General features: G+C 39.7%; 1 protein-coding gene across 1 annotated transcript in view; it reads right to left on the reverse strand.

Annotated features, from left to right (window-relative positions):
* Positions 1-621: 621 nt before the first annotated feature.
* Positions 622-17,695, reverse strand: part of LOC114060568 (sucrase-isomaltase, intestinal-like) — a 57,999-nt gene continuing 40,925 nt past the window's right edge. Inside the window, exons 16-23 of the mRNA XM_027890133.1 lie at positions 17,380-17,528; positions 13,411-13,495; positions 11,204-11,260; positions 9,370-9,500; positions 8,421-8,509; positions 7,985-8,034; positions 3,578-3,736; positions 622-803 (exon numbers count right to left, since the gene is read on the reverse strand). Coding sequence (XP_027745934.1) covers positions 744-803; positions 3,578-3,736; positions 7,985-8,034; positions 8,421-8,509; positions 9,370-9,500; positions 11,204-11,260; positions 13,411-13,495; positions 17,380-17,528 — 780 coding nt within the window. The 3' untranslated portion in view covers positions 622-743. The remainder of the gene's footprint in view (positions 804-3,577; positions 3,737-7,984; positions 8,035-8,420; positions 8,510-9,369; positions 9,501-11,203; positions 11,261-13,410; positions 13,496-17,379; positions 17,529-17,695) is intronic.

The following is a 17,695-nucleotide window of genomic DNA, read 5'->3' on the forward strand; positions in this document are numbered from 1 at the left end:
GTCTGGGACAATTGGCTGATTTGTTATATATGGTTATATAATATCCCATATAATCTTATATTAATATTTATTAAATATTATATGTATTGCATTTTTATTAATGGCTGGTTATGTGTTGTATTATTAAAATAATATAATATAAATAATATATTAATATTAAAAAATATAAAATAGCTAAAATTATAGTGACTTCTTAGAGCTGTTTCCACAAGTTGGAACTTCTTATGGCCTTAGGAGATCATTCTGTAGCCAGGAATAGCTGAAGACCTAGGTATGCTCACCCTTTGATTAGCTGTGTGTCCCATGCGTTCTCCTGCAAATGCACATTGCCTCCCCTAGAACAGGGCTATGGGTATTAAGCTGACTTCTGGTTGTTTGCCATTTTTTTTTTTATGCTACTACAGCTTTGATAAAACCCCAAACAGTGTATGCTATGCAGAATATGGTCCCACTGAGAATGTTTCCAAATATCTCCACCCATGCTGAGACAGAACTTTCAGGATGATTTCTCCTGTGCTATGTTGAACGCACATCAGTTTATGGTAATACTCATTAACTGCCACTGAGAATTTCATTTGAAGAATACTGAGTTACAAATACTACATAAGAAAAGATCAGTCATCAGGTCCATAAGCAATGTTTTAATGACTACATGGATTTTTTTTATATTACAATCAAAGTGAGACCAATATCTGAGGGGCAAGGATGCTCAACACAAGTTGAGTCTGTGTGTTATGACCATTCTAGTAAAACTTAATGTTCAGTTCCTGAGTAAGTGGAGCAGAAATCCGCAGAGTCAGTTTCTGTGGAAAAAAGGAGACACAAAACAACGAGCAACTTTATGTTAATGTAAAAAAAGACCAGCTCAAAACAGAGACTAAGAAGTGAAACTTGAGTTTCGACCTTTAGGATTTTCTTAGCATATCTGGTAGGTAACTTGATGGCAGTATGCATCTTTCTACTGTATCCAATTCAACATCCCTTTTAAAAATTCAGGAACAGTCTAAAATTCATTAATAACATGAATGAAATAGGAAATTATAAATACAATTCTGTGTTCAATGCTAAATTTAATGTATTTTGTGCTACTCATGTAATTTCCATTTTCAGTACTTCACCAATTTTATCTTTATGTTTCGGAATTAATAATATCTTAAAATTCATGATATCCATTCACAGCTCTTAGCTATTTCTTTGCCAGCCCACAAATTCATGTTAATATTAACAGTCTATGCTTACTTAGATCACTTCTTCAAAATATCTAATATTTTCATCTTTCATCAGAAACAGTTCTCTACCACTGCTTGGTAAGTTGGAATTCCAATTCTTGAATAATTTGCCTTTTATTCAAATACAGCTAAAAATCCAGAACAAAGTTTTGCAATCCCATCCAAAACTAACCCAGAAGTGCCAGACAGCCAGAGAGGCTACTCCAGACTGTGATACTACATGAACATTGGGAGCTATGGATGTTGGGAACCTCCCTGCACATCCCAGCAGAGAATGCAAGTGTAATAAAAAGAACCTTCCTATGCCCAGGTCGTTTTGTTGTCAGCACAAGCCTGGTCAACAGACATGCCCTTCCAACATCCCTGCTGCAGTTACTGTACAATTCCTTAGGGCACAATACTCCAGGGGAAAAAAAAAAGATAACAGAACTCCTAATAATAGGAAGATTCTGTGATATTGCAAATGTCAGATCAGGGTAGCGCTGCATGAGTCTGAGAGAAAGAAGTGGTGTATTACTAAGCAACCTGTTTCTATTTATATACAAATAAATATGGCTCAATAAGCACTTAAGCACTGCTATTAGATAAATTTGCTTTCTGTAAAGCAAAAACAATACGGTAGAAGTTACTTTCTACTATATCCCTTCAAACAGTGTGGTCTCTGCTTGTTAAGCTGTTATACAGTATGTAATCTCATTAAGCCTGTAAGAAAGTGGCAAATTTGCCCTTTACAACTCATGTAATTAATAAAATAAAATGTAAGTCTTCAAGACCTAAACCCAAGCTGCTAGTGCTCTTCTTTTTTTTTATGAGAGGGTCAAACATGAGAGGATTATAGGTAATGGCATTATAACACCTGTCTAGGAATGGTGGGAGAGGTTTGACTGAATCTCATAGAATTGTGAGAAAAATATATTTAGCAGGTATAAAAACTGTAATTTTTGTGCAGTTTTAGACCCTCACAACAGCAGCTTGGTAGGGTTTTTTTCTTCTGGTATTTGAAGCAGATCTTAAGTCACTAAGATCATATTTTTCTCTTAAATCAATTTTAAATTATACTTTTGTGACAAGCTTTTTAGTCTTTGAAAATCATCTTTCTATATGATGCTGTTAGTGTGCAGTTATCTTCTGGATTTCTGTGATTGGTGCCTTCAAGCACATCTCAATGGAATGTTTTCTTTACCCTCCCACATTTATGTTGCTTTCAGCTTTCTTAGAGGCAGTTTGGCTGTTAAACAATTTCTTCCCTTGAGGCAATACTGATTACACTTATTTATGACATCGTCTCCGAAAGTGAGATTTTTACAATTCTCCAAGGCAGAAATTTATTCTCAGCAATTTTCTTCCTTTACAGATTCCTTCAATAAAATAAATGTTATTACTAGGTGTGTATAATGGGGATCACTCTTTGGTTACAAATTAAACTTAAATCACTGAGCCAAGGGGGTAGGATAACCTAAGATGTGACATCCACTACTTGTTGCCTCAGTTATCTTTCATTAACAATGCGTTAGTGGCATCTTACAGTGTTAATACCAGGAGCTCCCTTGATGCAGACAACTGCTGAGATGTGAGTACCACATCTCATACAAAGTGTGCACAACCCACTTCAGCTGGTGACAGATATGGGACGAGTGACCAGAGGAAAGGAAGTTTACTTGGTGTTGCTCCTTTTGTCCATACTCCTGTGCAAAAGAAAACTGGGACCACAGAGACTGTTGCAGCTTAGGGGTTTATTAGGGATGTTCTGTCTATCCCCTCTGGAATGTCTCCTCGTTGGTGCCAAAGGAGCACTGCACAAGGAAGTCATGCATTTTGGTCTGGAACACTGAGGGTGGACACTTAAAGATGCTGAAACTATACCTCCTTGGAAGACAGGGAGATACTGCTTAGATCCAATTACACAGGAATAATTTTTGGACACCAAGTAATTGTTGAAAAGGTCTACATCACTTCAGCAGCGGACAACAAACTTTGACAAGTGTTCTCATTTTATCAAAATTATAAGAATGCCCATAAAACTGCTAACATTGCTCCCAGCTTATGGAGCTGTATCTTCTTTTCAGTATTTCATTAGTTTAAAAATTTGTATAAGTGGCAGACATTAAGTAAAAGACAGCGTATGTGTAATAGCAAAGATTAAAGTTTCCTAAAAGAACTCTTGCTTTTGCTTTTTTTTTCTCCTCTAAATCTCGGACTGTTGTATCAAGAATTATGTCTGGTTATATTGGAATTATAAAGGGGTGTGGATAAGAAACTGTTCCTGTTTTCCACTGCCTTCATCCCCTTCAGTGCTCTTCACCCTCCTTTCCCTAAGTTTTTTCTTAACTACTCAGTTCAGCACTTACCCCACTCATCTCAAAAGAGAAAGCATCTCCATGGATAGATCTTCCATTCAGAGTAACAGCTTGAGGTCTCAGTTTCAGGCCAAGAATTGTAATTTTGTTGTACTTCAGTGTGTCAGCTCCTCGGTAGCCATTTTTCAGTATTTCTGTCTTGAGGTTTCCCTGGAAAAAGCCACAGAGAACACTTTAGGACCATGATAACTCTTTAGTGGTGACTTACTGCAAACTGTTACAAGATCTCATCCCTGTCAACGAACATACAGAATGTCTTCCAGTGTAGACAATGAGGTCCAAGATTGTAAAGGAAGAAACAACAGTAGCATGAATTTGCACATAAGAAAGGTTTTGTGTATGATTATAAATAAGAAAGCAAGAAAAAAAATAGCATTTGCAGCATTCATTTGGAATCTTCTTGGACAAATTTTTCTTCTTGTCATCAATGTAAATTTTGTTCTTGTAACCATTACAGAGTACAGTGGCATATGCAAAGCCAAAATCCAGATATGGAGATTCAATTAGTGACCTTAAGGCAGATTTCATTAACATCCCAAACTTACTGCTTTAAAACATTAGCATCTTCCACAAACATCATTTGCTAGATATTTTGCCCCTGTTTTATGTACCATATCTCCTGCTAGAAATCTCTGTTATATATGTCTCAGCTTTACGAAGACTGAAAGAACACTGTATGTCCACAGAGCTTTGTTTGTTGTACTTCTTAATTACTACACATCCCATATTTAGGGGTGTACCAACAGGACATACAAATTCATTAAACTAATTCATTTGGATCACCAGTGACAGTAATTTCCCATACACGCAATGAAGAGGAATCATCACATTTGTTATATGATCAAAGTTGTTAAGGAAATAAAGATGAATTACACTGCTCAGGAAATGATGGATTGCTATGCAATCATGACTTTTTAAAAATATGCCAAGGAGAAACCCATGATGGAATCTTTTGCATAAATTAGCCTGTGTTATTTCAGTGGTGCCTGGTAGGAGGGGAGCAGAGGGATCACGGTATTTGTAACTTAGGCCTGTGCATAGATTGCTTATTTCAGGCATCCACACTAAAAATAAGTGCAAATCCCCAACACACTGATTTCAACTGCCTAAACAAGGAATGCTGGCTATTTTTCAGCAAATGGAGAGAGGCCTCTAAAAGCCTCTGGAAAATGTGTTAGAATACTTATATGTGCTGTCTTCTTCCCACTGGCACAGAGGAAGGTTCAGTATAGAGAGACCACCTCCCTACAGTGGTTTATTGCTGTCTCAGCTGAGCAGGAGAGCTAGGACAGACCCAGTAAACACAGTGTGATGTTGAACTCAGTGATCACAACTGCATTAACAAGGCTGCCCTCAAGCTCTGAGGCCCTGAGATATGACTCTTCAATAGACGCTGTTCTCTCTGACCAAGGTCTAGAACTGGAGGTCTTGGAGAGACAGGGAGGTGATGGTGCAGGGGAATGAGTGATCCTCTCCTCCCCAAGCATCTAGTGGTTAAAGCAATTTCCCAGAAAGGTCCTGAGTTCTCAGCTGAGGGAGGAAACTTATCACTCAAAGCCCCATAAATGGAAAGCCAAATGAAGTCCTGGATATGAGGCCAGAAGCCAAGACCTCTGTACTCTGAGCAGTAGGGTCATGATTTTTCTTTCCTACTGCCTAGCTCTGGGGGGCTTCATATAAGAGGGCACTTTGGCTTAGGTCACTTAGTCTCTATGCATGTCAAAAGGGAGATGTCAAGGGACCTAAAATGCCAACCACAGAGAGATAGCATCAGAGAGCAGAAGTTTGAATCATTCCCTGAGAATTAAGTGCCTGCGCTGGCCTTGAATTCTTTATACTTCTGGGTTGTTTAAATGAAAATATAAATTAGAGGGTGTAATCCTGTAGCTGTTACTTGTACAACACTCTGTGCTGGGTTCAGAATAAATGTTGTGCTGTCAGACCTTATCAGCAAATCTCTCAGGGAACAAAACTCATGTGTTCTCTTAAAACTAGGTGTGATTAAATTATTCATCCACATTTTTCTAAGAATATAGAAATGTGCAACAAATACCAAGACTTTCATACATTTTTCATACTTCTACAATTTGCTATTTGAGATGGACTGTTTTCTTTATAAACACATAATAAAAAATCGACATTAAAGATTAGTGGAATGCAGATAGGGAATTCAGTCATGGATTTACAGGCAGAAGTCAAATATGAGCAATGAGAAATGGAAGTGCCAGAGAATCAACAATCTAATTTGCACAGTTCAGAATTTAATATAAAACTGGATATTGGTTTTCTGTAGCCTTCCTGCAATATAGACTAACAGAAAACCAAAGTGATTTTTCTTCCTTTTGCTGTTGAAATATCCTTTTTTTTTTTGAAGAAAAGGATTTTTTTTCCTCAGTAAATCAAGAAGAAAATAAGTTAAAAATTGAATTTCAAGTCTACACATGTGGTATTAGTTCCAGGAAAATGTCTCATAAATGCAGGGGTTTGAAGTTGTTAACTTTCTTGCCTATCATTGGTTCCTGTGTTGCCATAGTTATTATATTGTCTCCCTGCACTGGCTAACCAAATGGCCAATCCCCTCTTTTCCCCACCAGCCCTTATAAGCTGGGGGGAGATTTGAATAAACTCTCTTTGCTGCTGGCCTCCCTGTGTGCTGCGTGGTCTCTGTCTCCTGGCATAGGTGCCTCCGCTGCCTGTCCCTGCCACGAGGGACGGGCAGTGGGGGGTGGGGGTGATCTCAGCCCTGGAAACCTTCACAGAGCGGCTGGGAGAGACCCTCAAGAAACCACACAAACTGCAACACATAAATATACCAGGCTACATAATAAAACCCATCGGCTTGCCCTGGCTTGCTCTTGCTTCTGGAAGACAAACCTTCTAAGAGCAGTATCACAATAAGGTTAACAAGATTTTATTCTTTTGAATATTTTTCTGTAGACTGCTTTGGGGCTTTTAGGAATACATGCCATGAAAATCATAGAATCATTTAGGTGGAAAATACCTTTAAGGTTATCAAGTCCAACTATTAACCCAGCACTGCCAAATTCACCACTAAAACATATCCTTAAGGGCAAATCTACACATCTCTTAAATCCAACTCCAGGAATGGTGACTCCACCACATCCCTGGGCAGCCTGTTCCAGGGCTTGATAACCCTCTCAATGAAGAAATTTTTCCTAATACCCAATCTAAACCTCCTCTAATGCAACTTGAGGCCTCCGGTCCTATCATTCGTTGCCTGGGAGAAGAAACCAACACCCATCTCTCTACAACCTCCTTTCAGGTAGTTGTAGAAAGCAGTAAGGTCTGCCCTGAGCCAACTTTTATCCAGGCCAAGCATTCCCAGCTCCCTCAGCTGCTTCTCATAAGCCCTGTGCTCCAGACCCTTCACCAGCTCCACTGCCCTTCTCTGGACACAGGATTTGAGGTGTGGCCTCACCAGTGCTGAGTACAGGGGAACCATCCTGTGCCCTAATGATACCCACCAGGATGCCACTGGCCTCCTTGGCCACCTGGGCAAATTACTGGCTCATGCTCAGACAGCCAGGGACCAAACCAGGCCATAGTCTACATACAATATTCTATTTCTTACCAAATGCTAGAATTGCAGATGAAATATGATCTGTACAGATGACTGAAGTAGTTTAAGGGTTTTTTACAATAACTCCCACAAATTACTAACATATACCTGATGAGCTTATGGTAGATTTATTTTACAGCACTTTTCTGAATTGAAGCCTGGACTGTTGGCCTTTTCTATCGGGCTTTCTCAAGACATGTCTATGCAGAAGTGAGCGCTGTGTGAAAGGCATCAGTGCACTGACCCTGAGCAAATCTATTCCCGTGCTGCATGGAGCATCTGATCAGCACACTGGGTTGCCAGTAACATGCTGAGTCACTCCACAGGAGACCAACCATGGGAGCTGTCTCTGTGCTGTCAGGCAAGAAAATGCAAGATAAAGAACTGAGACTACATAATTCTCTGCGCCATAAAACAAAAACTTCAAGTGATGAGAGTTAAAAAGTTGCTGGGATATCCTGAATAGAGGAATGTAGCCCTTTCCCACCCATCAGACTGAAAGTGTTCAGCAGGAGGAAGGCAAGGAAAAGGTCCCTCATACCCAGAAGCTGCAACTAAGGAAAATAAAAAAAAGCTGAAAAAGTGGATTTTCAAACTCGCATCACAGTGGGGACATTAATGATGTGTCTCACTGTGATACTCAGTGAAGCAAACACAAAACTGCAGCATCCTAGTTGGACTATTTTGTATCTAGCTGTAAATGAAAGCATTAGGTAGTTTACCAGGTTTAAAGGCTGAGCTAGAAGAAAAAAAAGCTTTTGAGAGAAAAGTTAGACATCAGCACCTTACAAGGCCTACACTAAAACACAGCTACTTACTTTGCTGAATGTATATTTAGCCAAGAAGTAGTTCTCGTTTTCAATGGTATCTGTTAAAACACAAAGCAAGGAGGATTGGTATCAAAACATCTAGTAAAATCCATACGCAGTTCACATTAACAGTATCAAGTGGCTAAAGTCAGACTAAGATGATTTGTGGGCTATTTAATCTCTTTCTCTAGTCTTCAGTTGATCTCAGGGAAACACAGCATGAGAGATTGCCCTCTCTAGCAGACCAGCTGTTCCCAGTGTCACGCCTTGCTCATATCAAAATGCTGACTTCAAGAGCAATCTGATTTTCACCTTTGTAACGTTCAACCTGGGGTCAGTTCTCCAGCTATTTCTGGCAGGAGTCAGTGCCATTATACTGCTGAAAAGGCAGCCTGAGGAGAGCCCTATATACAGACACTGCTTCACACCAGGGCACCAGGCTTACCAATGGAATCACCATCATCCCAGAAAAGAGACCCAGAAGCTTCTCCTTGTTCATCCAGGGCAATTATGAGACCAAATGGGTTCAGACGGCTGTTGACAAACATATTGAGAAGTGTCAGTACAAACCCGTAGGCTCTGTCCCTTCCAAGTAATTTAACAAAATCTTCTGAACACAATTAACTCCCATTTTAAGTTTACAACAAAGGCCATGACAGAAGAATGATACTTGTTCACCAACAGGACTCCTGACGTGAGGAAAAAAACTTAGTCTTGCCTTGTCCCACTGACGTGTAAAATTCCCACCTTTTGAGCGCTCATGTGGACAAGTTTCCCCTTCTTTTGTGGCCTCGATATATGACAACTGGGCAGTCTGGGAGACAGCTGGTCCCCAGTGCTACATTAGTGCAGCATGGATTGGTTGCTGCACAGTGCTGTTCCCTCCCTTTCCTACTTAGATTAGCTTCTGAGCATGGTTCAGACTTAAGACCAGTATATTATCCACTGGCATGGGGAAATAATTTTCCTCAAAAGAGATTTGCTTTTTTCCACTTTGTTTATGGCATTTAATACATTCACCCAAGGAGAAGAGTTCTGCATTTTCCCTTGCATATATTTACTTTGAATGACTGACAGCAGGTCAGTGTGGAAGTAAGAGGTGCAAAAGCTTTTCTGAGCATTACCACAGAGCCAGGAGTAGGCTTCAGCTGTGCAAACAGGTCATCACTGGGGTGATTTCTCTTCTTGAAATGGAGCAAACAGTGGTATAAAAATACTGTGCTTATCATTTGGGAAAGCAGCTGGGAGCTGCAGATATTTTCTCTTCTGCACTTTCTTTTAATCGCTTTTTTGACTGTCTGTGGGTCTGACCCACACTGTGTGAAAAATAGGTGGTTGTTTGGTGATGATCATAGACACTGTGGTTGTTTGGTGATGATCATAGATGAGCTTACCTCTTTGTGGTGGTTGTGGCTGGTGCCTGTTGTGGCAGAATGTACCCTCCACGGATGAACAGAGGGATCTTGCTCAGTGGAGCAGATACAGTAGCATAGTTCTTCTTCCAGGCACTTGGCACTTTAAGACCCTACCACAAAAATTAAGGCAGTTAAAAAGAAGGCAATCCAGGCTCCATACATATATACCTCGGAAAAAGAGAACAAGAGGTACATTTTCATCTCAATCACATCAGTGAAAAAACATACTAAAATGTGGATTTCAGGAGTATTATTCCAGTTTCTTTTTTAACATGAAAGAGGATCTAGCCCTTGCAGTTATGCATATGCATGAGATAGAAGCATCATGAATGAAAGACAGCAAATGGTCTTTAAAAATGGTATCATTATTCCATATGATGTAGAATAAATACCCCTCATCAAGAGACTGAGTGAGAAGAAAAAAGAAACGTTTTCTTCTTCTTTTTATACATATGTAGTCTGTCACACTTCAGTTTAAGGTAAGTGATTCATAATCATTTGGCAATGTAAACTGTGGATTTTCTTCTCTTCTAAGGACAATTCTTCCCCTTTCAAAAAGTAATTACAGCATTCAGTGCGTGAAATTTGTGTGTGTGTCGACAACCTGCATCATCCCTTTCTTTTTATGGTTTAATGCCTCAAAGGCAGGTGTAGGCAAGACTAATGTACAGAGTAAATAACAGGAAGGCTTTGTTCTTGCCCTCTGTAAATGATAATTATAATTTATGGCAAGTACCCAACCTTGGTTTTGGATAAGCACCAAGTGTACGGCAAGTATGTGCCAAATGCTGGGAGATGAGCAATGCTAATGCTGATAGGCAGGGCAAGGGACACTGGGGTTGCTGTCCCTGTGCCCAGCCCAGCAAAAGGCCTCAGGGAGAACCACAACAAGGAGAGCTGAATTAAATGTTCAACTTTACAGCGTCACAGTCTTATGAAAAAAAAAAAAAAAGGGAAAGGGTTGGATGAACATCCGTCTGAGGACACCAGCCAAATGCTGAAAATGACCAAACGCCTTTAAAAAAAGTCTCCTCTGAGAGCATTTCTGTACTGCCTGCTCCTCTGCCAGGGTCTCTCAGGGTAGATAACGGCAGCCTGATGATCCTGGGCTCACAGCTCTTAGCATCAGCCTAAGGGCTCCTGTTGAAGCCAATGCTGGCCTTAGCCTGCAGATTACAGCAGAGTGTAGTTAGGTTGAAACTGAGCACTTTGGGAAGTGCAGTCCTGGGGATGGTGTTCAAAAGGTCAAGGCTCGTAGTTCCTGACAGTAGAAGATACTGAAATTTTCTACTAAGCAGATTGTCCTGCATCTCTTGGAAGCATCTTCCAGAGGGGAGCCTCACCTTGCTCTCAAAATATGCCTTCTGTCAAAAGTGATGCATGTGCAAAAGTGCATTCACAGAAGGGTTTGTGCCATGTTCTCAGGAGTGTGGCTTGGGTTTCTGCCTCTGTTTCTATGCAGGAAAGTGCATCAGTAAAAGAATTAAAATGGGGGAGGGGGTTGGGAGGGGGTGGCGGGGAGGAGGGGGAAAAAGAAATCTTGGCACTTTCGTGCATTTCTAGGCTGCTCTTGAAAATTCAGTTCTATGTGTCTTAGACCTTTACAGACCAAAAATAGAAAATAAAATGTTACTGAAAGCTATGTAATTTACTCTCCCAGCTAGCCTGGTGGAGACTTTGTGTTCTCTAGTTTTCTTAAACACAGATGCTGAGGTAAGAACACTGGTGAACATTGCTAAAAGTTACTTTGCTGGAATTGTACCATTTTAATTATTTTTAAAAATGTAAGAAAATTAATCTTAAAAATACTTACGGTATAGTAGTCAAACCATTCTGCATCAGGGAAGTATACATCCACCGATCTTGCTCCCTGTAATTGTTATAAAGAGATTAAAAGATTTAAGTCTTTTTTCTTTTTCCATTTCTGATATTACATTAGCTTTATTGTATTTGTGCAGGGAGAGATGTATGCCGAATATTCTAATAACATCAAATCTTGGATATTAGGGCTGAGTTATTGTCATAGCAGTGGACTAGTGCTGGCTAATCCATAACACCAAACAGACAAGCTTATGCCATTTGGGGGGTTTTGCTGCCATTCCATGGGATGAGTCAATGTTTCATGATTATTTCATTCTAGTACATAGCTCTGTGTCTTGCACAGAGGCTAACTGGCCTAGATGCACTCTAACATCTGGGCAACCCCAGTGAGGTCTATGGCAGCCTTTGCAAGACAGGACTTCGCATGTGAAGTGGGAGGACACCAGTGGTCAGTGCCTCTTGCACCATTCCTATTGCAGAAACGGGCAGACAGTTAGGTCTAGCAAGGAGGATGCATGGATATTTCTCTTCCTGAAAACCATTTAAAGCTGCAGATAAGTAATAATAAATAATAAATGTGCTGCTAATTGCACAATTGCTGTACTTTGTTTTGCAGCATGTGTTGTATCATATCCCTGCAGGGATGAAATCACGCTAAAGGCACTTTGAATCAATAACTCCAGGAACAGTTGGAATCAAAACATACTTCCATTTTTGTCAAAAGTTGCTTATTCTCACAAACAGATTAATTTTGATTCTCAACGTAGGTGTCTGACTCTGCAGGATTATGATTTAGCCCCAAGGATTACTCAAGGGAGCATGTGAAGTAAGAAAAGTAAAGGTGGAGAAGAGTCAAGGCAAAGTTATCATTTTATATTTTAGGGTATTTTTATATATGAAAATCCCTATAAAGTCAAGATTCCTCCCTCTCCATCTTTTCTCTGCATTATTATGACAACCCTGGGTATTCTGATCTGCAGAAAAATGTGTAACAATCATCTGAATCATGGTGATTTCAAGGCCACCTCTCACACTGCAAGACCCAACAATGTGTTGCCTTCAGAGTTCTGCTTCTCTCATCAGACCTCAGGCACCTGGCCCCCCTTTTGTGCTGCAGTCCTCCAAAAAACATTAGGATCTCCTTTTATAGGCTCCCTATCATTTTATATGTCCTTATAACATTCCCTTTCATTCGCTTCTTTGCAGGAAGCCTTCCCTGGCTTGTTACTCACTCTTCATGGGAAGGTTTCTCTCACATCCTTCATCATGTTGCTGGTCTGAGACCCTGCAAAATCTCGTTACTCATCAGCTATTAGAAACCTGTGGGAGTCTGAAGATAAAGGACTGACGAATGAAGTGCCTTAGTGGAGTTAGAATGGTTTTAGATCCAGGAATAAGAATTTCATTTTAAATTCAGAGAGTCAAAAGCGTTGGTTAAAAAGGTGACTGAAGGTGACTGGTTTATACGTTTGATCATCAGCAACATCTAGAAACATATTAGATATTCTGGCAGCATGCTGATCGCTAACAATGCTAGGATGCATCACCTGCAAATACTTAGATGTGCTCAGACATACCTTTCCTGTGCTGTCAGCAATCAGCAGTGGGCAAGGAGAGAAACCCACCCCCTTGCCAAGCAATGTGAGCCTTGATCACAGCACTGTGCCCAGCACAGCAGAGGAAAATGCTGCTTTCTAAAACCTGTCCTGTTAGCAGGTAACATTATCATTACCATTTCTGTAATGACTGCCTTTGCCTGTGATGCTGGGAAACTCCTACCACAGCCCTTGAGGTGCTGCAGTTTCAAAACACTGTGGGTGAGCAGTAACATGGAAACCAGTTTGCTTGAATATCTGTGTGTTTCTTCCTAGCTCAACAATTATTGCTCTGTGTGTGTCCTTGGAGGCTGCTGCCAGCACAATAACAGGAGCACGTGAGGGGCAGAATCCAGCCTCTTTACATCTGTTCGTCACTTGGAGTAGCACGGAAAGGCTGTGCCCTCACTTTCATCCTCCCACTTCAAGTACTGGGAAGCTCTGTTCTGTCTGTGCTGCTCAGAAATGTGTTCTGTAAGCTTTGACAGTGGAGGGAAGAAAGGAATAGATATGAGCAAACATGCTCTGAATGTCACCCAATGCCCTAAGCGCAGTTCATTTCTTTTATTCCAGTGTGATGGCATTTTTTAATTACAGTACTTGCCTCGTCAAGAACAGGAGCAATCATAAAGGCAGGTCCCCAGAGAAAGGCAGTATCTATTCCATGAGTCTGCTGATCAGAGGTAAATCTATGTTGAAAGTGAAATACACAATATTAATTCACATTTTTATAGAACTTGCCGAATATTTTGATATTACTCACTGTGACAAGAATTCTACTTCTTCAAGATATCCTTCAACACTGCCAAATATTTTTGCTGATTGAGGGAATGCCAAAAGCTGGGCAGAGATTCAGAAATTACAGTAGCACCTATCATCCAAGAGCAGACCAGAACCCTCACAAAATTATATAGCTGATTTCTTTTCAGAGCAGCAATAGTGGGCAAATCACCAACTTAATTTCTGTCCAGTGAGCTGAGCCTTCATTGCAGGAGCCAATGAGCAGGATAGGGGCCAGGACCAGGAGAATGAACACAGACAAAAACCACTGTGCTCTGTGATTTAAAGCATTTGTGAAAATCCTTGGATTTGGCTTCCCACATCTTTCATAGATTTACATTTGAAATCTTTTGCAAGACAAACACAAAGCAACATTTATACATAGTGTTCTTTTTAGCTGCCTCTCTAGAATGGATGAGAAACCTATGGAATTCAGTCCATTTTATTCTAAGTATTAAGATTGTTTTGGATCCTGATCATGTCCTCCAGAATGCTCAGAGTCCTGTTCACCTGGCATCATCTGCCTTCTCTTGGGAAGAGATCACTATTCCACTATACATCAGCTAATGAAAATATTGAATAGCACCTGGCAAAGAGGAGAGATTCCCCCCTCCGTCAGGAACCTCCACTCATCTGGCATAAAATCCTTGAGAATTTAAAATGGTTTTCAATCATTTCTAAGTCCATCTCTGAGGAAATTAATAATAGATTCTAGTTATCTTATAACAATATCGCAGGAAGTGTGTCTCAAATCCTTCTAAAATCAAGTTACCTTGTACCTCCTGACTTCTGCCTCTCCTCTGCCCCCTTTCCCATTCAACAGCCCTGCTGCCTAGTCAGAGATGGCAGTTGGTCTGGTTTTCATTCATTTTTGACAAATTCACACTGGCTATTGCATATTTACATATTATTCTCTAAGGACATAGAAATTCTTTGTTTAAAAATGTATTTACTGTGTCTGTTTAACTGACTTTGCAGCTGCCCCTGTCTAAAGCCAGATTTCTGTTGTAAGCTGGCCAGAGCAGAGTCGCTCGGTGTGGGTGCCCTGCTCTGACACCCTGCCTGCTCAGGGCACAGGCACACACTGCACCCAGCCCAGACTTACAGAAATTTCCCTAAAACGAGCAAAGATAACTCGGCAATAAAAAGACACCTATTGAATGTTCAGATTTCTAAATTATTTCAAGCTTATGGGAGTACATGAAACGTAGGAAAAACTGTTCTTGAAGGCATGCCTTGGGCTCTGTCTGAAAGACACCTCAGCTTATTCAGAGGTTCTTTTTCTGTCCAGAACAGTCTTTTGGACACCTCCATCTCAGTTGTTACTGCATTTTGACATAATACTTTGTAAATATTTAAAGCAGATTATGGCTTTTAATTAATTACCTTGTTGTAAAGATTTTAAAATATAAAACATTAGTTTTTGTTGTCACCTCAAGAGCTTCTCTGTATTTTCAATTTCACTGTAATAAAGTTGTAATACTAATTCAATATGCTTTGTTGTGAGAGATTTCAGGACAAAAAGCTGATCAAGAAATTATGACAAAAGAGAAGTTGATCGTATTTGTATATGGAAACAAGTGTCTCAGCATCTAACAGCACTATTTTCTCTTGCAATTACAGCAACCACAAGCAGAAATTCACAAACAAATGAATGCTCTTACTTTGAAAAGATAAGCCATTAAACTATGTCTCTTTCCCTTCCACTAATGGATTACACCTTATGGTCTTTTTGGACAGCTGAGATGCTGACGCCTCTGTTTCTCTGACTGAAAGCCTCAGAGGCACCTAATATTATAAGAATCTACTTATAAGAATCTACTGGGATGTTGTTCTTGTTTGTTATTTGAAACGAGCCCCTCAATGTTTGAAATGGAATAAAAAAATCTGAAATGACCACATGAAACAGCTATTGCTTGGAGTCTCTCTGCCTAGGCACATTTGTTTTCATGGTGAGGGCAATGAACTCATAAGAGCTCCACCTGAAAAACTACTGGAGTTTTTGTAGCTCTCCTTTGTATTTTTTACAAGAGAAAGGTTTGTTGTAAACTTCCATCATCCATACACTGAAATTTCTGTTTGAGCTCTCTCTTTCTCAAAGCCCCACACTTCTCCTGTAGCATCTGGGTCACTTTCTCTACTTGAGTAGACTCACTACTAAAACAATTAATATTAAATAGAAATAGGAAGAAATACTCATTAAGTAATAATAGTAACCAGACTTAACTAATAATAGTAAGAAACACTTTTAAGGCCTTTTAGGATCTAGCTATGGCAACATTAGCAACTGATGGGACTACTAAGATGCCACTGGAACAGGAACTGGGGAATGAAACAGTTTGCGTTGGTCTTCTGATGCCTACACTCACTCACGTGCATTTTAGAGGTTTTATTTCCTAGTAATCCCACTCTGGTCCCATTGACTGAACTACCATCAGTGGCTGGAGTGCACCTCTTAGATCAGTTTCATTCAACATAAACCTCCACTAGTGCATCTGAGACTGCTCTACAATTCAAATCAAAGCAAATTTGGAAATCTGATAATGTAGATGTGGCCCAAGTAGAGTACAGGTATGCTGGTAATGGTCAGAAAGGCAGCTTTAATGACACCAAAATAATTCTGTATTAGCAGAGATTAGCTAATAATAATGCCAAAACTAACTTGGGCTTTTCCAATATTAACACAAATCTCATTAAGCAAGAAACAGAGCTAAAATAAATAACATATAGCCCCTTATAAGGTATGAGTACCTGTAAAATTCTCTATAACGTTACCTAGTAAAATAACACTGCAGAGCAGAAAGAGAAAGGATATTGCTTTTAAAATTTATCAGTTAACCATTATGCTGAGTGAGCATATCCTTTCCATGGTTGAATGGTCTGCACTTTAGCGTAATCTCAGTTTAATTTGCAAAAAATGCCTTACCCTTTAACCAGAATGTTTTTAACCTAAAGGGAAAAAGAACATTAAACAGTCCACAGCGTAGCCTGCACCAATGAAACTAAATTGTGCCAGAGCTTTGGGCAGTAGCCTTTCGTATGTATTTTTTGCACTCCTTTTGCTCAAGTCTTTGCATAAAGCATTCTGAAGTAGAAAATTTACCAAAAGGAGGTAAAAAAATCTAATTAAAAGATGAGGAAAGGGAAACTAAACCTCAGTTGGATTCCTGCTTCTTCTAAACAGAAAAAATGAGTTGTTCCAAAAATCTGAGTCTAATTTTCTGAGAGGGTTTTCAGTCTGTATTAATCTCAGTTTTGCACCTGCTTCTACACTCAGACATCTCTATCTGTTTTCTCTGTGCAATTTGTGGACACAGATGTGGGTTTCACAGATAGCTTGCAGATGCAAGTGCTAAATTGGAAAAAAACAAATGCTGTGGATGATTGGACTCTCTGTATGAGGCCTTTTGGCATTCGGGACCAGAATACAGATTTCATCTATTTCATTCAAACACAGAAAATACAGGTATGTGATTCCTATTTTTGAAATAAGAAAGAACTACATATTTGCCTAATACTAGAAATGTTCAGACTTCTTTCTTAGATTATCTTTTTTCCCCCCACTGGAAACAAATATAGGTTATATTTTAATGGAAATTCATTGCCTATATTGAGAGTTACCTTTGTGCATATAGTTTGATTAATTATTCAATTGCTCTTAAGAGAGAGCATGCAATAATAATAATACTGTGATGATTCTCATAGAGATGTCAACTATTACACATACATATATGTAAAAGCTCAACAAATTATGTGAAAAAATCATGGTAAAAAAGAGAGACTCCAAACTCACTCGTGCATCAGTGACCGCACCACTGTGTTTCCATGCACGTGAGACTCGTAGAACAAGGTGTACAAGTATGGCAGCAGGGAGTATCTGATCCGAAGGGTAGCACGAGATATCTTGGCAAACTCATCTCCAAACACCGCTGGGTCTTGTTCCTGTTAAGTAAAAGCTTTGATTGGTACCGAGCACTGAAAGTATGGTCTGCAAATTCAAAAGAGAACCTGTGTGCAAGATGAGGAGAGCTGTGGCTGACGTGAGGCTACGAAAGTGAGTGTTCAAATAAGAAAAAGCACTGTTTTGCAAACTGGAAGATGTATTAAGG

This window comes from Empidonax traillii, unplaced genomic scaffold (genome assembly GCF_003031625.1).
Source record: "Empidonax traillii isolate 1590-97213 ecotype Southwest subspecies unplaced genomic scaffold, ASM303162v1 scaffold277:size2070623, whole genome shotgun sequence".
Lineage (NCBI taxonomy): Eukaryota > Metazoa > Chordata > Aves > Passeriformes > Tyrannidae > Empidonax > Empidonax traillii.